The sequence below is a fragment of the Ambystoma mexicanum genome, chromosome 6q (assembly GCF_040938575.1).
Source record: "Ambystoma mexicanum isolate Mex_15411 chromosome 6q, UKY_AmexF1_1, whole genome shotgun sequence".
Taxonomy (NCBI): Eukaryota; Metazoa; Chordata; class Amphibia; order Caudata; family Ambystomatidae; genus Ambystoma; species Ambystoma mexicanum.
The window spans coordinates 457,582,286-457,609,270 of record NC_090937.1 but is presented as its reverse complement, the minus strand read 5'-3'; the positions used below and the strand labels follow the sequence as shown (position 1 = coordinate 457,609,270).

The 26,985-nt window shown below is 49.4% G+C and overlaps 1 protein-coding gene across 11 annotated transcripts in view; it reads right to left on the bottom strand.

Annotated features, from left to right (window-relative positions):
* The window catches only part of TBCK (TBC1 domain containing kinase), a 2,754,978-nt gene that overhangs the window by 1,879,449 nt on the left and 848,544 nt on the right, over positions 1–26,985 (bottom strand). For all 11 annotated transcript variants that reach the window (XM_069630931.1, XM_069630933.1, XM_069630936.1 and 8 more), the window contains one exon: positions 4,887–4,948. In XM_069630931.1, the coding sequence (XP_069487032.1) occupies positions 4,887–4,948 (62 nt within the window). The remainder of the gene's footprint in view (positions 1–4,886; positions 4,949–26,985) is intronic.

The window sequence follows — 26,985 nt, the reverse complement described above, 5'->3', positions numbered from 1 at the left end:
TGTTGTTCGAGGGGGCACGTCTCTGTACCCCCTGATCGAGTTTTGGCTGGTGGCAGTGGATACTACTTTTTATATTCGACCGCGAATATATCTCTCTGGGATTTTCCCATTGTTCGAGGCTACCAACTTTAATTATTTAATTCTTATAGCCTCGAACATACCGCCGGTTTATTTATTTAATATTAATTCACCGGTTGGTATTTTTTGCCAGAACTCGATTCTAAAATGGCGTTTGTGTTCTCTTCTGTGACTCCAACCCAAGTCGAGCCCTTTGTTCCACTTTTTGGCGGGCTCCTGCACAGAAGCCTCCAAAAGTGGTGCCACTCTGTCTGGGTACCACAGGGGGTGTGGGAGGGGGTTTAGGCACCCTGGACTGAGTTGCCTTGGCAACTCAAGTTGCACTCTTGTGTGATTGGCCCAAGTGGTGAGCCGGCCGGCTCACCACTTAGCATGTTTGATTGACAGCTAGGCTGAATGAATGGGGGTTTGCTGCATAAAAGCAGGGCTTTGGGGACTGGAACTTCAGAAGTCGCCACAGGACCTAAGAATCCGAGGGGGGAGAAGCAGAGCCGACCTGCAACGACGACACCACCTGTGGAGCCCTGCTGAACCGTCTCACCACTTTTCCCGACGACAGAGAAGATCTCCAGTCCGGAGAGTCTTCTTCCTTTGACTGGTGGGGATAACCAGTTTTGCCTTCTTTTCACCTTCCTGGAGCATCTCGTGGCCGCCTTGCACGTGCCAAGCACCCTCGCAACCAGAATACCACGGCTTACCACTACTGCGAAGAGAAGGGTAGTACCTTTTAACCGAAAGAACTCCGCGGCTGATTTCTTCCCTGGCAGTGCAACGACCTTCATCTTTCCTCCACGGCGAGACCTCCTCTTCCTCTGGACGAAACACCGACTTGCACCCGCTGCCAGGAACAACTGCCCCCGCTGGAGCTTCCTTCACACTTAAGGTACTGTGTCCAGCCTGGCTTCCCTTGCGACAGATCGTTCGGGGTGACAGTAAAGCCTCAACCTTCTAACCTGGGCTGGCCTGGGACAACCCAGCTAACTTTTCCTGACTTTAATTTCATCCTTTGTGTGCGAACTATCTACAAGACTCTTTGGGCATAACCCCACTGTGTGAACCTGGACCCCTTCTGCTTGCTCTCTCCAAGAGCTGGGCCTTGCAATTGACTTCCTTGCTCTCCAGTAGAAGTCTGCCTATCCTGCCTTACTGTGAATCTTTTAAAAGTATTGAAATGTGTGTGCTTCCATAACTCTGCCTTTTCCCCTCCCTTTTTAATAACTTATTAGAGTGCCATCTTATGTTAAGCGCTCACCTCTGTCTGAAAATAAGTGGTGTTTCTCACTAAGACTTGTCTAATAAGTAATTAAGGTTGCATATATATAATAGTGACTGTGTGCTGAATTTACTTTTCTCTTTATGCTAGTGTAATTTACAAGTGTGTCTTTAAATAATTATATACTTTTACACCAAAGCTCTGGTCAGTGCTTACTTGTGCTACTGTATCTCTGTACCTATTGTGTATACTCTATATACTGCCTAACACTTCTTGAGGGAAGTCTGACTGCTCAGCCACAGCTACCAAGTGAATCTGTGTGGTACAGACTGCTAACAAGTGGGTTTACTGCCAAACACCTCTAGTCTTAAATCTTTTGCAGTGGTCCCTAAGGGAACTGCACAGGTTTCTGCCTAACAGCTCACTAATTCTGAATGGGGGATAACCTTCAAAGAGAGCTGACTGCGTTCGAGAGGATACTTCAGGCTACAAGCACAAGTGGTTTGATACCAGGGTTGTATGCAGAACTGCTCAGAGTGGACCCACTGGATCAACTAGATGCTAGAGACAAATGGGCACAAGATTGACAGACACATCTTCGATCAGTTATGGTCTAAGGTATGTAGGAGGACGTCCCAATCCTTCGTCTCACATAAATATCGGATGCAAGCTTTAAAATGTATCTAAAGGTGGAACTATTTGCCAGCTAGACTGGCTAGGATGTTATCAGGGGTGGACTCACATTGTTGGAAATATCGGCAGGTGAACAGGGCCTACTACCATATGTGGTAGGGTACGCAAGTATGCTCAGAAATACTGGAAAGAGGTTCTCTCATGGATAAAGGGAATAGACGGGATTGACCTAACACTCTCCCTTATTAATGCTTTTTGGGGTAGAGGAGAGGGAGGGGGAAAGAGGCAAAATGGGGCACATGGTGAGAATCTTCCTGGTGGTCGCTCTGAGTTGCCTGGTACAATTCTGAAAGAGGAGAAACGCCCCCAATGAGAGCGAATGGGTTTAGAAAGTGTGCAATACCTATGACATGGAGTTTCTGACCCACCTCCTAGATGAATCCAGATCAAACATAGAAGGAGCCTGGCTTCCATTCTTTGATGAGTATGGGAAGTAGTTCCCTGCTGTGAGAAACCAAAGGTTGTCTCACCCGCTAGTCCTCAGGGACTTGACATCCAAGTGGCCAAGACACAGCCATCGCTTTTGGATCCAGTTCCTGGGGGTGGACCAGTGCGGGCGAATCACCTGTGTGAGGGGTCTTCGGGGAGTGGGGGAGAGACAGCTGATGGTGAGATGCGTTATTCCCCCCTATTTTTTTTATGCAACCCAACATTTATTTTAGGATGCTCTGAGGTCCCAACTACCCCCCCACACACTTTTTACACAAACACTGGGCCGAGGAAGTGGGTGACAGAGTAACATTAACTTTCACACATTGTACTGGCCATGTACGGCTAATCGGGTCAGACAAAGTCAGGCACTTCATTCTATGTGCATAAACCTGATACCAATTTGCTCTTCTCGTACGAATAAAAGGCAGAACCCAAAGACATATTCGCAGCAAGGCAGAACACGAGAACAAGCAGGGCTTCTGGGACAAAGGCAAACATATTGGAGCAGAGCGACGGACAAAGGGGAGAGAGCAGCGGGTCGGAAAACCCCAGAGTTCCCTGCTGGAGGTCGTTGCCTCCAACAGGCCTTGAGAGACACGTGGAGAAGACCAGATCCTGCAGGTGAAAACTGCATTGTGTTTCAAGGCCACCAGCAACCCTCCCGGGTGAATGGCAGAGTTGGGGAGGCGAGGCCAAACCTGTGGTACTAACCTTGACTCGTGAATTGGAAATCCTAACGCAAAGAAGAAACGCACACAGCCAGCGAGTTGGCAAGCGACCTGAAAGACTGGTGTGTGTTAAAGTTTGAAATTGCAATATTTTATCATAAGTGAAGGCTGCACTGGTGTGAATGAGATGCGAAGAACGGCAGACCTATGAATGAACTTTGAAGTAAAAGGCAGCTGCTAGTTCAGTGATACTAAGAAAAGTAGTCCAGCGAAAGGAAGTAGCCCACTCGAAAGTCTCCATGAAAGGTACATTTTTCAAAGTGAGAAAGCGAATATACAGCAAAAGTGATATGGAAAAGTTTAACTCCTAGAAAGGGGAAAGTAAAAGTTGAACTATACATTTTGAGTCGAAGTGGTCCTGGATTCGTCTGAAAAGTAAGCCACGCACATTCGAAAGCCTTCAACATTCGAAAGTGGTCCGAGCCTGACAGGGGGAGTCCCGAAGCGAAGTAAGCTTGTGGAAGGGAGCCCACCCTTGCAAGTTCGTGTTTAACTTTATTGTGAGAGCTCTGAGCCTGGCAGAGGGGGACCTGCGAGAACTGTGTGGTGAAAGGTCTGAGCCTGACACAGGGGGGGACCTTTGTGAACATTTTGGTTGAACCATTCTTTGGAAGTCGAGAAAAGAGACTTAAACGTGGAAGGCCAGACGGACCTTGATCCATGTTGCAGAAGTGTATTTGTGTTGGGAGCCGAGCCAGAGTGTGTCATCCTGCCTACAGGCACAGCCTAACTCTGTGAGGTCTAACGTGGCTAGGAGAGCTGGTTAAACCACATTTATTCATTTGAACACTGATCTTTCCTTTTGCATACATTTCTCCTTTATTCACCTTTTTGCACAAGAGATAGGGTTTTGTTAGCATAGGCTATTTTGATTTGACAGACTCCACTAGGACTGCTTTATTTATTATTTGATGGTCAAGCCTACTCTCATTTTAGTTATAGGGCAGACCAGGAGTCTCCAAAGGTTTTACAAATTGTACCCATTGTGTCAGTGTCATACTTGTGATACCATGCATCCCCTACACTGCATAGATGGGACCACACAGAGTGTTTTCAATTGTTATAAACGTTCATGAGGTACTTGGAAAAAAGGGAAGTGTGGGGGGGGAGGCACAGGGGGGCTTTGGAGTGTTATGAACATGGGGGCATGATAACGGTCTTAAAGAGGAAAGATCGAGAACGAAATTGAATGTTCATGTAAGAAGAAAATTACAATAACATTTGATTTTGAAAGAAAGGGTTTACATAAATGCCAAGATGATGAGCATTCCTTTACTAGATGGCAAAAATCCTGAGCAGTCATATATGCCTTATTTTTGCCCTGAAGAAGCTTGCCGCGCGAAATGTGTGCTGGCACACATGCTTATAGTACAATATTGAAACCAAAAAACGTACAAAAGAAGGCTTCTCGTCATCATTCGAGAAAAGTTTATGTGGCGAGTTGTCAACAGTGCACAATACCTTGTAGCAGATTCAACTTAATATTTTATTACACCAAACAAGACGAGGAGTAGCATGAAAAGAGCTCACAGCATCATAAGCTAATTGTATAAAATGTTGGTCATGATTGGTGGACTGGCAAAGAGGCAGCATTTTTTACCAATGTTGGATATAGGTTCTCCATTTATAGCAAAGCGTTGACATTTTATTATCTGCAGTTATCCGAGTAGTATAGATGTCGTTTATTTGGCAAATTTGTATGTACATCACAATAACCATTTAAAAAGCATAGTATTATTTACCTCTTGGAAGGGTGGAATGTGAGGCACTTCTTCAATAGAGCCAAGGTATTTGCAGGGAGGCCCTGTCATGAAACAGAACATATCAAATAAAGCAAAAGAACATCTCACGTATCTAATATGGGAACTAAAACATTTTTCATATAAATACGTTGAAAAGTAGCAACCTGATTTTTATTTCCACAGATATTTTGAAAAAGTTTAACTGCTGCACATTACCAAGAACTGGAAGAAACATTAACTGTTTGAAATGTATTGGACCGACTACACAAAAGGTATGGGTGAAGTAGAACTGTTTCAAACCGCAATTAACATTTATTAGTGCATTTTGTGACAAGGTTAATACCCTGGCCTTGTCAAGGAGGGGTAAGAACCCTCTGAACAGAAAGTTGGAGGAGCAGGAAGGAATCCAGAGGCAGCTCTAACTATGAGGTGAGGACCTCGGAATAGAGCACCATTTTCTGACTCCTCCTTGAGCCAGCATGATTCTGTGCAGACCACTGTTTTCTAAAGCCTTACTGCCAACATCAGACACCTGCCAGCGTTGTCCTGTTGCTTTCAGAAATGCAACACCCACGACAGAAATCCCCCCCAAAAAACATCAGGACGTAACCCCACAGTGGAGCGCTGAATTGCCAAAAGTCTGCAGCAGTGATCATCCGCAGAAAGAACAAAATCTGAGAAGGAATGAAGCTCTGACCTTGCTACCGACAGGCACCGGTCAATGCAGAAATCTGCAACAGGGAGAGAGAAAGCCACAGGGAGAAGCAGTCTTCCTTTGCGGCAGACAAGCAAACTTCGCTGAGCTGTGGAAGGAGGAGAGCTCATAGACTCGCCTACAGAAAGAAGAACATTTGACGAGAAGAAATGAAGCTCCAACCTCGCTACCAATGAGAATTGAATGCTGCAGAGAAAGTAGATCACAGGGAGAAGCTGTCTTCCTACATGGCAGACAAGCGAACTTCACAAAACTGCTGAGCAACACAAGCCAGCCTGTGCATAACGCACCAGTCACTAGACTACTGTGGACCGAAAGGGGAGCCGTACTCACCCTCGCATAGGGAACGTACCTTGGGGAGAACCAGAACAGGCTCCTGGAACACAAACATGAATGAATGAATGCATACCTTCCTGGGTTTTATCAAGACAATAAGGTAAGGGTATTTAAATGGCAACCTATATAGTGAAGTAGGTAGGTATAACAAAAAATAAATACATTTTATTTCTACATATAAGAATAAATGAAGACACATTTGCAATTCAGTGTATACAAAAATAAAAAATAAAAATTAAAAGAAGGTATTAAACTGCAAACACAAACAATGACTCGCAACCTCTCCGGGTAGGACAAGCTTCTATGAAATCAAGCCTATATGATTTGAATGGAGTGTGTACTATACACTCTCGGTAGGAGTTATGAAAACTCAGTGTACGTTTAAACACTATGACTTTACCGAGCTGCCAACTGCATTATGTGGTAAGCCCTTGTGGAAAAAGTGGTTGTGGGTCAGCTCGGTACTTATGACATTTCACTTTACATACTGTGAGGAACATGAGGGCGTTCTCACTGCTTTCGCCCATATATCCTCCTCCCAGGTGGCCAGAGAAAGGCCATCGCTATCAGATCCTGACCCTGGGGGTGGATATGCGAGGGAGAATCACCTGGGTGGAGGAGAGACTTGGGGAGTGGGGATGAGGCCCCCTTGGGTGAGAGACAGTATGCCCCATTTCCCTTTTCTAATGAGTACAATATCCCCCACGCCTTTGTAGGTCATTACCAGTCCCTTCCCTATCTTTACAATAAATCATCTGCCAGTAAACACCAGTCGGGTACTAGAACGAGAAAGAGACAAACCAGAGCCATACATCCTCTCTTTATTGACTCTTACACACACAGACACCACTCTGGTACTGGGACGAGGAAGAGGGATGCCGAGTACCACAATCATTATGTAGTGAATGAACACTGTCTGCACCCGAAGCCAACGGGACGGTATAAATGGCCCGCTCAGGTGAGGCCAATAAAATCAACAGTGGAACGCTTGCTGGAGAATCTGGAGGTGAACCCAGAGAGACGTGTGCCCGAAGTGCCTATGAGCTAAAGAGTCGTTGCAGCAGAAGCAGAGTGTGGTGGGAGCATTCGAGAGGTCTCTGGTAGCAGAGCTGGTCTGCATATCTCCTGGAGTGCGAGAGATTCCCCCTCCGTACGGGTAAGGCAGCGGATACCTTCAAGTCATTCCACACTTCCCTTAAATCTCTCCTTCTCCATTCTCCTCCTTGAAACCCCTACCCCCATCTACTTCCCCCCTTCCTCACTTTTTTCCCCGACTTTCTCCCCTCCCCTACCTCCCCTCTTCTACCCTCCTTTTCCTCCTCCTGCCCTCCTCCTCCACTCCCCCCTAACCTGTCCCATCTCCCTTTCCCCTTCAGTTAATTGCTCTTCACCGTTTTATTGTTTGATTGATTCATATTGTAATTGCTTCAACAGTTTTATTGTTCATGTTTTATGTATTATGTTGTTCCATGTACAGCGCTTTGGCGTAAGGTGCTTTATAAATCAACAAATACAAATACCCTGGTGAAAAGGCACGCTGACCTTGGAGCAGCAAGAGCCACAGCGAGCCTGCCCGTGTGGAGAAGAGCACCTGGAGACAGCATACCCAGTGAGTCAGAGTAGCCTGAGTGACTCTGGGACGCTGAGGTTTAGACCGCATGTTTGCTGCAGGTTGGGTCGCTCGCGAGTGAGCGAGAGAATGTTTGGGCGATATGAATTCCTGTCGAGGTTGAAAGCAGACAAGTTACTGAATACTTTTGATAATCACGATGAAACAAAACTGCTAAACAAACTGAGTGAAAGGTTTTGCAAATGAAGGTTGAGTTTAAACAAGCTTTTGGTTTCTACAAAGTGACTGATTTGAATGAAAAGAGCCTTTTTGAATATTGATCTGATTGAAAGCAGTTTTGGATAATTCCCAGATAAAAACTAATTGTGTAACTAGCACTGGCAAACGCCATAATAATAGAAAGAATTGTGTAACTTGAGAAGTAAGCAGTGGCAAGAACTCTGAGAATATGTCAAAGGGCAACAAGTGACTGGTGGAAAACTAAACAGTGATAAAGCATCAATAGGATGTGAAACGAGAACGAGTCCAGGACCCCTGTGAAGCTAAAACAGTGGCAATTTGCCTATTGTGAAGGTATTATGAGTCAGACACAGACAACAGGTTCAAATTTGTTTAACAACGTATTAACTCAAAAGGCAGGATGGGGTAATGCCTAACTTGTCCTATTGTAAGGTGGGATTTCCGTACCCAAAGAAAAACTAAGGATAGTCTGCATCAGAAAGTCCAAAATAATTATCTGTGTCCAAAACCTATACTTGCCCTCACAACTAACTGCATACTATGTGTAGGGATGTCAGCATCAAAATGAATAGTGTTCAAAATAAAGTTCAGAGCTTCGTCTAGCTCTTGGCTTGTAATCAGCTCCCCTTCCTCAAGTTCAGAATAGTTCATAAAGCACCAGGTTCCCTTCCCCAAGAGTTCAAATCTTCCAGCTTTCAAAATAACACAACTTTAAAATCACTGAAAAGGTTATTGTAAAACGCAAGCTTCTTTATGGGGGTTTTAATTGGCTTATCCATTCATGGGCACCCGTTCTAGAATCAGTTGTCGGACCACATGGTCCACCCGTTACAGGTCACGCAACCGTGCCCTTTCTTGACTGCTTTTCCTTCAATACCAGTCCACTGCTTCTCCTTAACAGCGATGCTTGCTTCATTCACATGTGTCGCACTCTCCTGGCACTGTACCGTGGCTTGGTGGGCCACCATGCCCATATTACATGCGTTTGTTTTATTGGCTCTGGACAATTCTTGTTTCCTTATAACATAGTTCCTTGTACTCTCTTGGTTTTGGTTAATGCTGGATTTCTCATGTCATACAACTGTTTGTGCTCTCTTGGCTTTGTTAGCACTTGTTTCTCAGGCAATACAGTTCCTTGTAATTTGGCTATTGACAATGCTTGATTTCTCATATGATGCAGTTCATCATTTCAGTACAGTTCACAAACTCCCATTCATTAAGATTCACAATCTTCCTTTCACTTTCTCAAGGTTCAAGTGTGTTCTCTACTTGCTTTCATTTCACTCAGTACTCAAATTGCCTTATATCTGCTTTTATTCAAATAGCAATGCATGCTTCCGTTTCAATCACTGTCCATTACTTGGTTTCTATGTCTGCCTGCCAGCCCGCTGTTTACCTTTTTGGTTGCACTCACCGGTCGGACTTACGGCTTCTTACGAGGTCGGCCACCGCCACAGTTTCCTTTGTCTCCATGCGGTACCTTGCGTGTTCTCCCAGCGGTCCCCCACTGCTCGCGCTCACCCAGCAGAGCTTCTTCTGCGACTCACGACTCGCACAACCATTTCCGTCTGTCTCCTTCCTATGCCTTGCCACCGGCCTCCAGCATCCTGTACCTTTGCTTCTTGCTGTATAAACTCTGCACTTTTCGAGAGCTCCCCCTGCCACACCGTAACACCAGAGGTCTGCATGCATCCAGCAGTTTGTGGGCGTTTTCCCACAGCCGACTCCATTTCATCTTGATTTCGACTTTTAAAGCTCCCGCCCCTATGCTTATTCTAAAAAGGACTAGATCGCTCACCACTAAAGTGGTGGTCCTGCGTTACTCCTGTTGTCGTCCTCCACGTCTCAGTACCTGGCTGGGGTCGCTGTGTGTCTGTGGTATACAGTGATTATAACGAAATGAAAACAACAAATAACTTTTATAACAAATAATTAACAGAAACATTTATATTTTTTTGTTTTATTTATTCATTTTTGCATTTTTAGAGCGCACGAAAACCCTCAGGTATCTGGGCGCTTGAAACCAGTTACATGAAGCCTGTAGGCAAACACATGCTTAGATCAGTAAACAAAATAGAAGTACATATTGTGTAAAAGGAAGTCAGGTAATTATGGCAGTTTTCTTTCATAGGTTACAGAGAATGGAGCACATTTTGTGCAGCCAAGGACTTATATGAGTGACAGAAGGTTTAAGCTAATAGCCAAGTTTTTAGAGCTTTGCAAAATGCCTAGTAGCATTCTTCTGCTCTTAGTGACTGTGGGAGGGCATTACATTGTTTTGCAGCAAGGCCAGGGAAGCTGTTAAACGTATATATGGGGTAGGATAAGGTATTTAAATGGGTGGGGGTGGTTGGGCAAGGGTAATAAAGCTAGGGAAACTGGGGGCTTGGAGAGGGACCACCCAAATTTAAAAAGAGAAAAAAAAAGAAAATCGATATTTTCTCGTTTTTTTATAATAGGTGTAAAATGTTTTAATTAGTTATTATCACATGGAACTGTGTCTGCATTAACAAAGTGAGAATGTGTTGTTCTAGTTGGCCTCTTCTTCATCCCAGTAGTATACGGGTGCGTTTTGGGGAATGTTTTAGGGGAAGAACAAGGAAAGGGCTGACAAAAGCCTATAAAGAGTTAGGGATAGAGGGTTTGTTGTGAAAGGGAAATGGGGGATACCATGTCTCACCTAAGGACGTCCTCTCCCCAAGTCTTCTCCACCAAGGTGATTCTCCCCCGCATATCCATCACCAGGGTCAAGATACAAAAGCAATGGCCTTTCCCCGGCCACCGAAGAAGAGGATACCGTGGAAAAAGAAGAGAGGATGCCTTTAGGTTCCTCACACTATGGAAAGGAAGCAAGCACGTTGTGTCGGTTGTGTGACCTGTAAGGAACAAGTTACTTACCTGTAACTGTTGTTCTCCAGCATGGGTCTGGCATGGATTCACATGCTCATGAATATTCCCCGTCGTCAGGCTGGGAATCCTCGGTAAAGAAAAATCAGTATCAGTTTCGTTTCTGATCTGTCTTTCGTAGTAGTAACCAATCACTGATCTCTGCGTCATATTGACCACAGCCAATGACTGCCATCTCCCTAAGCCCCGCCTCTGGCAGCCATCTTCAGATTTGGTAGCACGTGAAGTGGCAGTATGACCAAGTGAAGAGCCGCAGAGGGGTAGGCGGGAGGGTTCGCATGTGAATCCATGCCAGACCCATGCTGGAGAACAACAGTTACAGGTAAATAACTTGTTCCTTCTCCAGCATGGGGTCTGGCATGGATTCACATGCTCGTGAATAAAAGAATACATAGTAGTACACACATGCACAACCACGGAAGGTGGCAACAGGCTCAACATTAAGCAATACAACAACTCAACATTACCTTCTCACCAGGCTCACCTTATGCGAACAGGTTGCGCAGCACTGCTTGGCCGACCCTGGACTCCTCCCTGGAATCCCGGTCGACGCAGTAGAATTTCGTGAAGGTGTGCGTCGACCTCCACGTAGCAGCCCTGCAGATGTCCAGCAGGGGCACACCAGATAGGAACGCCGTGGTAGCTGCGATCGCTCTGGTGGAATGGGCTCTCGGATGGCCGGCAGCGGTCGGTTTGCCAACCGATGACAGTACATGATACAGCCGGAGAGCCATCTGGAAATGGAAGCCTTTGAGAGAGCCTTCCCCTGATTGACAGGTCCAAAGTTCACAAAAAGTTGTGATGTCTTCCGAAAACTCTTTGTGCGGTCCACGTAGAACTTCAGCGCTCTAGCCACATCCAGCGAGTGCAAAGTCCTTTCAGCCGGCGACGAAGGCGACGGGAAGAAAACAGGCAACACCAAGGGTTCGTTGAGGTGGAAGTCCGACGGCACCTTGGGCATGAAGTAGGGGTGCGTCCTGAGCACTACCCTCGTGTCGTGGAAAGTCAAGTACGGGGGCTTGCAGGAAAGGGCCTGGATCTCTCCCACCCGTCGTGCGGATGTGATGGCCACAAGAAACGCTGTTTTCCACGACAAGAACATCAACAGAGCTGAGTGCAGAGGCTCGAACGGAGGTCCCATGAGCTTGGTCAGCACCACGTTGAGCTCCCACGCCGGGGCCGGAGCCTTCACCGGCGGGAACAATCTGAACAGTCCCTTCATGAACTCTTTCACCAGACGATGAGACCACAAAGACGTCCGTCCCGTGGTCTGGTGTATTGGGAGATCGCAGCAAGATGGATCTTGATGGAAGCGTGCGCCAGTCCAGCCTTGGCCAGCGTCAGTAGGTACGGCAGTACTTGAGGAGCCGTAATCCGTAGAGGGTTAATCTTCTGTGCGTGGCACCAGACAGAGAACCTCTTCCATTTGTGTCCGTAGCATTTAAGAGTTGACGACGCCCTGGCCTTTGCAAGAACCTCTCTGCAGTCGGCCGGTATGTCGTAACCTCCAAATTCTAACGCTGCAGGAGCCAGGCCTGCAAGTTCAGCGACTTCGGGTCGTGATGGAGGATGGCGCCTCCTTCCCTGGAGAGAAGATCCGCGTCCACTGGCAGCTTGATTGACGGGGACACTGACAAGTCCAGAAGTTCCGGGAACCATATCTGCCTCGGCTACGCAGGTGCGACGAGGATCATCCTGCACTGTGACCTCTTGAGCTGGTTGATGAGCCGGATCAGCAGCGGCAAAGGAGGGAATGCGTATAGAAACAGGCCCTCCCAGGGGAACGAGAAAGCATCGCCCATTCTCCTCGGCTGGGGAAACCTGCTGGCGTACCTCCGGCACTTGGAGTTCATCGCCGTCGCGAACAGATCGATCTGGGGTGTGCCCCACTGTCGGAAGAGGCGGTCCTCTAGATCCTGTCGTAGTTCCCACTCGTGGCACGAGCGCAGCTCTCTGCTGAGCGAGTCGGCGATGGTGTTTTTTATTCCTGCCAGATGAAACGGCACCAGAAACATCCCTTGGGCGACGGCCCAATGCCACAGATCCTGCGCCTCCTTGGACAGGGCTGGGGATCTGGTACCGCCCTGCTTCCTGATGTAGAACATGGTGGTGGTGTTGTCGGTGAAGATCCTCACCACTTTGCCCTTTAGGGACGAATGAAAGGACCTGAGGGCCCAAAACACTGCACGGAGCTCCAGGACGTTGATATGGAGGGACTTCTCCGTCGGAAGCCAAAGGCCTCTCGCGTGCAGATTTTCGGTGTGCGCTCCCCACCCTTCCAGGGAGGCATCCGTGGTCACTGTCTTCTGGTGGCCCGGGGTCTGAAAGTCCATGCCCACCGTCAGATGCGCACGGGTGCCCCACCACCGGATCGCTCGTCGGAAGCTCTCGTCGAGTGTGATCCTGTCCTCGAAGCTGCCCGTCGTCTGGATCCAGCGAGCGTCCAGGAACTCCTGTAACGGGCGCATCCGAAGCCTGCACAGGCGGATAAGATAAATGCAAGAAGACATCATTCCGAGGAGGGATTTGATGGACCTCACCCTGGCCGCGTCCGCAACCAGCATCCGCTGCACCTTGCCCAAGATGGCCCTCGTCCTTTCCTCCGATGGAGAGGCCAGAAGCGCCACTGTGTCGAGTTTCGCTCCCAGAAACAGTGCATCTTGTGCGGGCACCAGGTGGGACTTGGCGCAGTTTATGGAGAATCCCAGGTCCGTGAGTAGCTGGACGGTCCTCGCCGTGTGCTCCACGGCGAGCTCCCTTGTCTTTACTCGGATGAGCCAGTCGTCCAGGTAGGGGTAGACTTGGATCCCCTCCAGGCGCAGCCGCGCCGCCACCGGTGCAAGGCACTTGGTGAATACCCTGGGTGCCGACCTCAATCCGAAGGGAAGGGCTCTGAACTGGTAGTGACGCCCTTGGACCACGAATCTGAGAAACTTTCGGTGTCCCTTTAGGATGGGGATATGGAAGTAAGCATCCTCCAAATCCAACGATGACAGGAAATCGCCCTCCTCCAGCTGACCCAGGACGTGCTGGAGGGTGACCATCCGGAACTTCTGTGCCTTGATGAATTTGTTCAGTCGTCGTAGGTCCAGGATGGGACGCCATCCTCCTGTCTTCTTCTTCACGAGGAAGTATCTTGAGTAAACGCCGGAGCCCCGAAGCCTCTTTGGGACGAGCTCGATGGCGCCTTTCTTGAGCATCGCCTTTACCTCCAAGAGAAGTTGAGGGACGTGATGTTCCTTCCTGGCCACAGGGGGGATGCGCGGCCCTTCTTTAGAAACTCGAGCGCGTGACCCTGGGCCAGGGCGTCCAGCACCCAACGGTCAGTGGAGATGGACTCCCACGCGCTGACGAAGTTCGCCCGCCGGCCTCCCACCGGGATGCTTCGGTGTGGGCCCGACCACACGGCCGGTTCAGTCCTGCTTCGACGAGGCTTTGCCGCCTTGTCCTCCCTGGCGACGACGGCGTGGTCCGCCCAACTTGCCTCGTCCCCTGTAGGCTTCTTGTGACGACGAACGGGCCGCTTGACGGTAGGTGGAATATCCGCCGCCGGAACCTTTGGAGGCACCCTGCTTGCCTCCGGTGCTCCGAAAGGGCGGCCGTCGTTGCTGGAGAACACCCGGGCCGTCTCCGTCTTGATGGCTTGTAGGGAATCGTCCACTGTTTTCCCAAACAGGTTGCTCCCGTCGAACGGCATGTCCAAGACTCTGGTCTGCACGTCCTGCCGGAAGTCCGTTGCCTTGAGCCATCCACACCGTCTAAGGCACACGACGTTGCCCAACTGGCCCAACTGGCGAAATCCAGTGTCAGCGATGTCCGTCGCTATCGTAATGGCGTCCAACGCCACTTCTCCTTCCTGCAAGATCTCTAGGGCCTCCGCCCTCTTGTCGTCTGGTAGGAAGTCCAGCAGGGGGGTGATTTTGTACCACAACTCCCTGTCGTAGCGGGCTACGATAGCCAAGGCGTTGGCAGCCTTAATCGTCGTTGCTGCCGATGAGATGACTCTGCGTCCCATCGTGTCCAATTTCTTTTCCTCACGGTCAGGCGGGGAGGTTGACGTAGAGGCCGAGGCCCCCCTCGCTTTCTTCCTGGCCGCCGCGGGGACGACCGAGTCCGGGGTCGGCTGTGCCCGAAGGAACAAGGGGGCCGCGTCCGGGACCCGATACTTCTTCTCGTACCGATCCCTTCTCGCAGGCGTTGTGGATGGGTTCTTGAGGAGTGTGAGACCCTCATCCCAGATATCGTCCAGTAGAGGTACAGCGAGGACCGTCTTCCCCTTGGTCTCGCGCCGTTGATAAAGGAAACCTTCCTTCTTCTCTTCCGGGCAGAGCTGGAAAAGCTCGGATGCCCTGGCGATCATGGCATGAAACGATCCAATCTCGTCGGGCGGGGAAGCCCGGGGAGGAGGTGACGACGGGAGATCTTCGTCGTCTGTACCCGTCGCGGCTGTGTCCGTCCCTGTATCATCCCCACGGGTCGTGGACGGGGAGGAGGGCTGAGCAGGGCGCGATGGTTGAAAAGGAGGTGGAGGATGAATCCTTCTTCTCTTAGGAGGGGGGCTCCAAAAGGGCCTGGCTCAGGGTCCCCCATCGGGAGCGGTTCCTCCGTTGGTGGTAACGGCAATCTCGTCCTTATCTCGGAGCATAAGGACTGTATAGCCAACAAAATGGCCGCCGAGTTGTCTTGCGGCACTGGTTGAGGGGATTCCGACGGGCGGTGAGGAGCCCCGTCGGCACCCTCGATGTTATCGTCGTCTCCGACGTCGGGGTCCCTCCCGACGGGCTGGTCTTCTTCCACGCCAACGTCGTGGCTTAAGACTTCGATCAGCTCCTCTTCAGAGGTTGAGGCCGAATCCACGGTGACCTCCTGCCCCCCCTTTTTCTTCTCCGTCGGAGGTTTCACTGGGGTCCTGCCGATGGGCATGAAAGAGGACTCCCTCCGCGGTGGCAGGGAGACTCTGGGCCCCGAGGTCGCCACCACTGGTGTAGCCTCCACAGGCTGAGCCAGGGCCGCCGCGGCTGTCTCGATAGAGGCCTTGGCCGGGTGGATCAAGGCTTTCACCACCTTAGGTGCGCTCACCGCCTTCTCCTTGGGGGGAGGGCCACCGCCTCGCTCCCCCTCTGATGGGGCCTTCGAGCTCGACCGGGGTCTCTCCAGGAGCTTCGCCGGGTGCTCGGCCTTCCTCTTACCCGAGCCAGAGCGTTGGCTCCTGGTTGATGGCGCCGGGGAGGATGCACCCTGCCTGGCACCCGTAGAGCCCGACCGTTCGGCGCTCCCGGTGCCAGCAGACTCGCAGTGCTTGGCCTTCTGTTGGGCCCCCGTCGCCAGGGTGCCTGTCACGATGCCTGCCCCCGGAAAGCCAGACCAGGCCCAGCAACCCCAGAAGCAGGCATCATGCCACTTGAAGCATGCCCAAAAACCCCAGTTAGGGGCTCTTTGGCTACAGTCCTGGCGCCTATGGCGCCAGGCTCATAAGAATAAAGTCAGTCCTGGCGCCATGGGCGCCAGGCTCATTACAGAAATCTTACCTGTTGCAGACCATGCTGCATACCTACCTGATGCAGACCATGCTGCATGAAGCCACAAGCCAAATGAGGCTTAAAGGGACTACTTTACCTCAGGGACTCCTTTCCTCTCGGGTGGGGCTGTGGAAGAATACTTACCTGGGACTTCTTCCAAGGCTATTTAAGCCACACCCGGACAGCCACACGTGCTTTGCGTTATTCTGCTTGCTGCAGCCTAACGCTCACCGTGTCTTCAGCAGCTCCAGTCTTCAGCCACGCCCGCTTCAGTCCTGGAACATCTGGAACAAGAAAAGAAGAAGGAGAAGAGGTCAGAACAAAACCCTTACCTGAATCCTTGATCCAGCACATCGTCGATCTGGAAGAGAGAAGCCTTCTCGGGTGCATTGCCACGCACCTCGCAGACCCGCGCTGAACTCACCAACCGAGGCTGCATTCCTTTGCTCCTTCGCAAATCCAGCATCTCCAGGCCATTCTTCAACACCTGGGGGAGACAAGAACAGATAGGTGAGCAAGGGCAATACAAACCACCCCCAAAGACTTACCCGATTACCACAGGCGGGTACTCGCCTCATCTCGGGTCGGCGCAGTCAATTCCGCATCACCGCCGCACCCCGGCCCCTAAGGGGAAAACCAGGACAATACAAATCACCCCCAAAGACTTACCTGATTACCACATGGGGGTACTCACCTCATCTCGGGTCGGCGCAGTCAATTCCGCATCACCGCCGCACCCCGGCCCCTAAGGGGAAAAAACAAAGACAATACAACATAACACCAAAGACTTACCTGATTACCACATGGGGGAACTCACCTCATTTCGGGTCGGCGCAGTCAATTCCGCATCACCGCCGCACCCCGGCCCCTAAGGGGAAAACCAGGACAATACAAATCACCCCCAAAGACTTACCTGATTACCACATGGGGGAACTCACCTCATTTCGGGTCGGCGCAGTTAATTCTGCATCATCGCTGTACCCCAGCCCCAAAGGGGAGAACCACAATAGACTTACCAGGATCTTACCAATTGCCACTTGGAACTCTTCTGGTGGTTTAAATCCGCAACCTGCAAGGAATCTGGCAGAGTGAAGATCAGACTTTTGAACTCTTACGAACAATTGGACTTAGAGTCAATACTGGAACTCACCAATTCCTCCACGCCAGTGAAGTAACTGGTCGTCTACGCGCCCCTGTGCTCGACGCAGGATGGAGAGCTCATCTTTCCAAATCTTCAGGTGAGATTAAGAGGGAACTTCAGGAGTGTTCAGTGGGCAGACAAGGGGAGTGGGAAGGCGGGTTAACGCTCAGATTACGGGAGGTTAATTCCCTTTCTCCATTGCAGAAAGATATACGTACGAGTCCAACAAACGAAGCTCAGTGGATCTGTCCAGTCTGTCATCTCGGCTCTACGTGTTACTCTGGTGGCAGCAACAGCGGGCCAGTCCAGATAGACGCCCCCGTGGGAATCAGGTGAGCGTAACAGCGCCCTCAAAGGTCTTAGAAGACCGCTCGGACTTCTTTTTCTCGCCCGACGGGCTCTTCCCTTCCAGCCAGTTGGCGAGACACAGATGGCGGTCCTTCATGGTCTGCTCCGACATATTGCCGCAAAACGCACAGCCCTTCTCCATGCGCGTCTTGTCCTCATGCAGGCAGTAGAGGCAAAGGGAGTGTTCATCCTCCTTGAAGACATTCTGAAGCTGGCATCCAGGGCAGACCCTGAACAGCTTTCCGGGCGTCGAGCTTCCCTTCTCCTGGGCCATGTCCGAGATGGGCCTGAGAAACTTCTGGAGTCCTCCAAAAGCGTGCCTCGACGAAATCTTCACCCTTGAGGGGCGTAGAAGAATCCGACATGGGTCCCCGTTGATCGGATAAAGAAACGGTGGAGCTTGAGGCTCTTTTGACCGAAAAAAGAGAGAATTTTCCAAAGAAAAAAGCGCGAAAACGCACTAAAGCTCGAGAGCAATAGCACGAGGATCCCAACACTTGAACGTGCGGTAACAATCTGAAGATGGCTGCCAGAGGCGGGGCTTAGGGAGATGGCAGTCATTGGCTGTGGTCAGTATGACGCAGAAATCAGTGATTGGTTACTACTACGAAAGACAGATCAGAAACGAAACTGATATTGATTTTTCTTTACCGAGGATTCCCAGCCTGACGACGGGGAATATTCATGAGCATGTGAATCCATGCCAGACCCCATGCTGGAGAATGGGTGGATCGTGTGGTCCGACAACTGCGCTTAGACCGAGTACACCTACCTAAGTAAAAGACACTTAAGTCACCCACAAGCTTGTGATTGAATGAAGGGAAATTTGTGTGATCTAAAATTAAATAACTGAACTTATGAAAAATGGATGAAAGGCAACCAAGCCAGAAGAGTTGGAAGTATCCCAAGGAATTGTGTTTTCGAAAGGTGAGAGACTTTAAAGCTTAGGGAAGGGAACCCCTCTCTTGTAACGTGAACTATCTTGAACCTTGGGGGGGAAGGGAAACCCCCTTTTCCAACCAATAGCTGGAAGAAGCTCTGAACTTTAATTGTGAAAACTTCTCATTTGAGGTTGACATAGCTATACATTGGGCCTCATTATAAGTTTGGCAGTAGCCTTACCCGTAAAACCGGCAGGCTGCCACCAAACCTGCGATAATTTCTGGCGCCCGCGATTGGGCTATTACCGGGTCATTCCGGCCCTGCCAAACCCGGTAATTGCCCATTCGCGGGCACCGGAATGAAATGCTCCCATTCCCCTATGGGGCTCAATGGGTATGTGGAGGTCGGTGCACTGGCACGATTCAGAATGTTGCCGGTGCATCCGACATGCTCTGTTTGCGGGTGCCGGTACGCCCGTCAGGTGAGACCTGGCGGGCGGGAAAGCACCTGCGAGCAGAACTCATAGTTTGCCGGTCCGGTAACTATGGTACCGGCAAGCGCACCGGTATCGTAGTTACCGGACTGGCAGACTTATAATGAGGCCCATTGTATACAATAAGATGTGAGAACAAGAATAGGTTTTGGACACAGACAGACATTTGCTTTGGACTTCCTGACACAGACCATCATTAATTTTATTTAGGTAGGGAAATACCACCTTAGCATAGGGCAAGTAGGGCCTTTTTTCCAAGCCTCTTCTTTCTTTTAAACAGTATTTGATTGGTTTCACAATTATTAAACAAATGCCACCATGCACAAGTTCACTTCTCCGGGACAATGGATCGTATAACCCAAACAGACGTTTCCCCATCAAAGTCATCATAAAGTCCCCTCTCCTTCGTGAAGTACCCATGTAAGCAATACTTCTACCAACATTACAAGGAAATTAACTGCATGGTCCATTTTGATACTTCGACTCATTCTGCCACCCCAACTGAGTCTGAAGTGTAAGTATCTCACCTCACTTTTAGTAATCCCTTTGGGTACCCTCTCTTTTACCTCTGCCCCACTTCATTTTGCACTGCTTTGTGCTCGGCATAATATCTAAAAAGGGAAGCCATACCTTCTCTATATGAGAGTGGGATTCCAAGAGGGCTGCCATCCTACTCTCCATCTGATATATAGTGTGCGTTTTCATGAGCCACTCTCCTCTCGTTGGCAGCGTGCTGCTTTTCCATTTAACAGTTAAACACACTCTAGCTGCCAACAACAGATTTCTGGGCACGTGTGAAAGAATGGTATCTGTTCCCTCAGCCTCCGATTCTATCCCAAACAAAACCAATAGAGGGAATAATTGCCTGTGAATACCGTTGATGGCCAGTATCCAGCCCAAAGTCTCCTTCCAATAGGTCTGTACATTAACACAACCCCACCACTGATGCCAGTAATCACACACCTCCCTGCAACCCCTCCAACAGTATGGCGGGACCCCCGGGAACTTCTCCGATAAACATTGTGGTGTTAGAAGCCATCTCATCAATAACCAACCACTATGCATCTTATACTGCATGGAAAGAGATGTCTTCCAAACTACTCTATATATTACTGTCCATGCGTCTAACTAGTTGCAACTCTAGCTCATCCTCCCACTTAACTTGGGTGCTTGGTTACGTCAGGTGACCCCTGAAGAGCAATGTACTATACAATTGAGCTATTAACCCCCTCGTGCCCTGTCGCTCACTCAAAGCGCTCTCAATGGCTGTGAGTGGCCTTTGGAGAGAGTCCCCCCCAGCATGGATCTCGCAGTACACTTCTCAACTGCAGATAGTGGAGAGGTGCTCTCATGGTGGCCTGCTGTGCGGTCTCCAATTCCTCCTTTGACATGTAGGTACCTTCCTTCCACATTTGCCCTGCTCTCACTAATCCTCCTTCGTATTGAGGCTGGAAGTGGTGTACCCATATTAACCGATCCCTTATGGGGGGAGCCCAGATACAGCTGAGAGAAGATAGCCAAGATGTGACTCCATTCATTGTTCGCATAGGGCGCCAAAGGGACGATAGTACTGCTGAGACTGGGTGTTCACGAATCCTGCACGGCATAGTCCGATATGGGACCCACAACCATTCGCCTAGGGTTACAGGTGTGAATAGCTCGTTTTCCAGACTGATCCATTGTTTCTCTACAATTTCCCACAAATGGTCTGACAGGATGCGAAATTGGGAGGCTCTATAGTAATCAAAGAGATCGGGAAAACCCATGCCCCCCCCTTATCCTTCGGCGTGATTGAGTTTATGTATGAAATACGAGGCTTCGAGTATGCCCACAAACATGTTAGGAGGGATCGCTTAACCTGTACCTGTAATAAATCAGACGATCACTGGAAGACACTGAAAAAGAAATAAGAATCTGGGAAGTATGTTCATTTTAATGAAGGTAAACTTGGCTGTCCGGGATAACGCCATTTTGGACCATCTCTCTAGGTCTGATTTAATATTTTTCCACAAGGGTATATAATTTGCCTTGAACAGCTTTGCTAAGTCTTTCGTAATCAATTCTTCTGTCTATTGCTGAAATCCCCATTCGTTAACCAAAGTCATTGGGAGGGCAGAGATTGTTTGAAGCGGTAACGCCACAGTTTTGGTCAAATTTGCTTGGAATCCTGACAGCTTTCCGTATTCCCCCAATGTAGCAAAAAGGGCAGGTATTGACTCCAATTATTGGGTAATATAGGCAAAAATGTCGTCAGCCAATAACGCCAACTTGTTACCACATCACTTACCTGTCGTAGGGGGCGCTCCTCTTCACATACCTGGGGTAGGGGGCGCACCTATGGGTCCCGGCGCGCCCCATCCTGGCGCTGCTATCCCCGATACCGGCTGGGGGGACCGCGGTCTTCTGCGGCACTCGGCGTTTCCGGGTTTTCCGTGTCTCGGGATTCGCGCATGCGCGGAAGGCCGCGTTTTGTCCTTCGCGCATGCGCGGTCCACAAGACGCTTGGGAAGCCACAAGCTTGCTTCCCAAGCCTCGTTCTGGGCACGGTAGCACCCGGGGACAGCACGGTTTGCGTTCCAAGCCTCCTGGGTGCTGCCGGCCCTATTTAAGGGACGGAGTCTTTAGACTCTCCGCGTCTCAACGCGGTTTGTTCTCGGATCGCGTTCTTCGCTCCCGCAGCCTTCCGCTGCCTTCCATTTTCCTTGTTGGTTTCCTGTTCCTCTAGTTTCCCTTCAGTTTCCTTGGGGTTTGGTCCTTCCTTCCCTTGGTTCTCCCATAGGCTGCCTTGGTCATCTCCTTCACCTCCTTCCCTCTCAGCCTTGCTTCTGTTCAGCCTTTTGCCTGCTGGTGCCTTCCTGAAGCCAAGCCTCTTTCTGCTGTGGACTTTCTCCTCTAACCAGCCAACTTGCCTGCTGCCTCCCTTGAGCCTTGCAGCTACTGCCTTGGACTATCTTCCCAGCTCTACCATTGGCCCACAGCCATTCCCTGGAACCTTGCTACTTCTTTTGTGGACATTAGCCTTTTATCATCAGCCTACTTATGGAGTCATCACAGAAGTAGTTTTTCAGCGTACAGTCCGCAAGCACCGGCCTCCCTGACTGTGCTTGCACAGCCCCGATGCCGCGAGAATTAGGGAGGTGCACACTTGTGGCGTTGGGAGCTGGTCCATCCCTAGCCCTGTTGATACCAGGGAGAGGGCTGCACCGGTTTCTCGCGCTACACCTTCTGCAGCCATCAGACGGACAGCCTGGCGACCTCACCACGATCAACTACCGGAAGTTCAGGTACTCCGCGCCCAAGAGACGCTTTCCTTAACACTTGTGCTCTCCACCTCCCCGTATTACCCCCGTGTATCTGTGCATTTATTCTGATAGCCTGTGCCAACGGCTCTACCACCAAGGCATACAAGAGGGGCGACAAAGGACAGCCTTGCCGGGTACCTCACGTTAGGTTAAAGGATTCCGACGCAACGCTCTAGCGTTTTTGTGTAATGCCAAGGCTCCTGACACCCAGTGATGACCCAGGCACGCCCACCTCGTGACCCTGTGTAGAAAAGGCCATTCGACCCTGTCGAATGCCTTTGCGACATCTACAGACATCAGGGTGGGGCACTCATCTCTCATCTATTGCAGCGATACGGTCAAGCGTTTTGCAGACATTGTCTGCACCTTGTCTGCCTCTAACATAACACACTTGGTCAGTATGGATTAATTGGAGCAGGATTTCGGCCAAGCGATTGGCGAGGATGCTTGCATAGATTTTCTCATCAACATTTATGAGAGATATTGGCCGGTATGACACACATTCTGCAGTGTCTTTACCTTCTTTCAGTATTACTATGATGCGGGACTCAGTGAATGACTGGGTGGCTTGGCTAGTTTCCATGATTGCGTTGAAGAGTTTTAACAGAAATTGAGTTAGTTGGTTAACATAGGCCTTATAAAAGGCTGTGTGAACCCATCCTGACCTGGCGCTGAGCCTGCTTTCATCTTAGAAATCTCTGCCTGAATTTCCTCGGCTGTGATTGGGCTGTTCAACAGGTCCAGGTTACCTTGTGCTATCGGTGCACGGGGGAACTTTGAACGATATCGCATAATGCTATCTTCTGTACCCACCTCTTCAGTTGTATACAAAGTGGAACAGAATATGGAAAAGCACGTCGTAGTTTTGCTAGAGTCAAATAGCTCTGCGCCTGTTTCGTTCTTAATTTTGGGGACCGCTCTTTCAGCTTTTTGATTCCGATGTTCACTGTGATTGCAGGCTTAAAAGTCTTTGATATTTGGCCACGGCTTACACCGATGGTTCAGGGTTGCTTTTATTTGTTCATAATGCTGTAGAAGTTGAAAACCACTCAACACTCCGCCTTTTCTTTTTGCCTGGAGTGGGAGACGACGGCTTAAGCTGTCATCACGCCTGCACACCCTGGTGGTCTCCCTCCAAACCTCTTTATGATTTAATAAAAGTTTCTAGGCCAACCTTTATTCAGTTGTAGGAGTCTACTTCATGATGCCTTCACAACACACGCCTTCAGTGTTGGAATGTTTGCTTTCCCATCTCTTACTTCTGATGTGTTTCCATTTTGATATGTGCAAACGGGGGTCTAGCCTCTCAATTTGAAAAGCAGCACTTGGGGGAAGTCGTCATATTGCTAACGCTCTTGATTGTTTCAAAGTGTACGGGAATCTTTAAGGAGTATGTTACCTAGTCTGAGTTACGACAGGGTTACCTCATTGATAACACTGGCTTGCATGAAAGAGCGCAGCTGGTGTCAAAGGCTGATATAATGAGGCTCTGTTCTTTGCTAGCAGGATCAATTTCGTATGCAACCTTGACCTGTTGAGAGCACCCCTTCCATTGGAAAGCATGTGTCCTGTTGAGTATAAAGCCACGGAGATCGGTGGGGAAGGTAATTCAGATTTTGGGTGTTTCGTGTTGTTGTTGGGTTTGTGCAGTCGCTGCTTTCTACTAATAAAATGTTTACCAATCCATCAGAGCCGAGAGTGATCATTTTTCCTCAACCAAACGATAAGAGAAAAGAGTAGGAAACAGAGAGGGCGAGAGTGAGCTTGCTAGATGGAGCCTGTATCAAACGGTATAATCACAGCTGAGTGAGCAACAGAAGTCTCAAGGTCATGTAAAGGTTCACAGTGCCTTCATCATCAAGTTTGGAACCTTTTTAATTGTATCTCACAGGCTTTTGCTTCCACTAAATCCCTTGCTCGTCTGTCAGCTTTTACCTCGTCCGCTCCCCCTCTCCACCGCCTGCCTTCAATTCTCCTCCTCCTATCTGTGTTCTTATCCCCCTACTCCTCTTCTCACCCGCTCGCTCCTCTCCTTCACTTTTTTTGCCTCACGACAAACTCCATACTGCACCGACTCTTCCTTACTATGACACCTAACTCTCGCACTTCTCCTTTGCTACATTCCCCTTTTTATAGAAAAGCGGATGTGGAGCAGAGTCCGGTAACTGTCTAACTGGGTTTAGTTATGTGAGTGGGCTGAGCGTGGCTTGTGAACGGATACGGCCTAAATGAAATACAGATTTGTAAGCTGCCCTGTGTTGGCCAACATACTGCCGGAGGATTCGCTAGTTCAGATCAAAATATAGGTGTTGGTCATCTTGGAAGCATTAGAGCAGCAGCAGCGCATTCTTCAACATCCCATGAGTGCCACCGCCTCCTATACCCAACATCTTTGTGAGGTATCATTGTTAATTTGATTTTGAACCTCACCGAGCCGGCAGATCTTTCCTTGATCAGTGCTTGCAAATCTTTTTCTCTCTGCAAACAAGGCTTCTCCGACTGTCCGGGAGCGGTTAGACTTTTCTTCCAGACTCTCTATGCCTTCACCACTATTATGACACTTCCCATGCCGCCAAAGAGATTTCCATTTAGTATGACTTGTGCTACATATAAAGATAGGGATGGCGTGGAGGGTTGGCAGGGATCCCAAATGTACTTCTTTCAGTGCCTGCCTCAGGGGCAGGATGGCAATCCCTAGCCCACAGGTTCACCCAAACTACATCTACTAGCCTGATCAAAAGAAACTCTGCAGTGCAGGCAGTCTGATCAACTTCCTAGGCCCCGAGCAGCGGAATTCACTCCCAGACAGCCAGAGGTTGACCGCTGCTAAGTAAAAAAAAAATCTCCAAATTCCTTCCTTCTATATCCAGACTGGGGAAAAGCTTAGGGTGAAAAAGGCAGCAGGACCACGATTACTGCTTTACTTCTTTATTACTTACTCATGGAAAACAACATTTTAAGTCTGCAATCTTTTGTCAACCTTGCGTATCGCTAGGTAGGGGCAAACTCTGACTACTACTACTCTTCTCATGTGCAGGCAGCGAACTAGCAAGCCCGGGTATACTGTTCTGTACTGTCATTGCACTCATTCTGAAAGGGAAGAGAACACCCAAGGTAAGGGCTGGAACTCCCTTTATAGTTTCAACTACATCTCTTGGGTTTTCCAGATTTGTAGTCAGTTCACTGTGGGCAGTACTCTTCTTAATGTGCATGTTAATCTATACATTAACTTCTGATTGGCGCTTCCTTTTTGGGCACCTGCTGGGCTCCAAAGTTTGGTTGTGGTTTAGAAACACGATTGTGGCACAGGCTGTGGTTTTGCTGAAGCCCCAAGCTTCATGACATTAGTTTCTGGGGTGAGGGTGGAAAGAAAGGGGGGTCCCCGCGAGGTAAGTGCCTGTCACATTGTCCCAGTGAAGTCTTGACAATCAGTCAAGACTGCATATCTCTCAACTCACATGCTTTGTAAGGAGCTCTCAGGGACTGGTTACACAGCACAGTCTGTGTTGGTCTGTAGAATCCCCAGACTCTGTGCCAAGCCATAAATACTATTACTTACAGGTAACCTTCATTATTCGAAGTCCAGGTCTTCCTTGTACCAATCATTCACTGATGAGGGCTGCAGGCCCGGGGTAAACCCTTTCCATAGCCAAACACATTTAGCCTTTCCCATATGTAGGTCCCGTTCCCTTTGGGGCAGATCCATATAACACTGCCTCTCCTGACACACTTCCTGAACATACCAAGCCCCTCATGTAGTTCAGTCCAGATGCCAGAGAGGGCAGGATGGAAGTAGACTGGACGACGAAGACCTGGAGTAATGAAGATTGCTGATAAGCCATCAGGGCATTTCCTCCTTATCCTATCTTTCTGGTCCCAGTCAATCACTGATGAGGATGTACCCAGCAAAATATGAAACTACACATTACCACCACACCAGATAACTGCAAACACGACTTTGTTATGAGACACAATTCACTCATTAGCTTCATGAGTGAGCACTCTGTGGGATAGGAGTACAGAAGTAATCCCCAGGCTCCTTGCTGAGCGATAAACTGTAGTGATGTACAAAGGTGGAAGAGGACACCCAGGTTGCCACCCTGCAGATTTCTTGAATTCAGCTCAAGAGGCAGCCACCTCTCTAGTGGACCTACCCGGAGGTACCTGAGGCAAAGGAACCACTTGACCATCATATGCCAACATAATAATCTCCCGGACTCACCAGCTGATGTTTGCTGCCAACAGCCTAACCCCAACACGGCCAGGCAGAATGCCACTAACAGAGTCGCAAGAGCGGAACCACTCAAAACTTTGCAAGTAAATGAGAACTGCCCGACCCACATCCAGCAGGTGCTGAGTAGTGCCATCTGCTTCAGAAAATGAGGGAACAACCAGTTCTTGAGAGGAGTGAGATAACAGATTAACCTTAGGGTGAAAGGACTGAAGGGGCCCGAGAAGTAGCCCAGGTTGCTCAGTCCAACAGGACATAGCTCCCAGTTCCCCCAACCTGCAGTCTGATGTTACTGCTAACAGAAACAACAACTTTAACATAAGCAGTTTCAGAGACACAGAGGTTCAAAGCTCCCCCCCCAAACATTCTATTACTGTTGGCAGGTTCCATGCCGGCAAACCTGGCCTCATGGGCG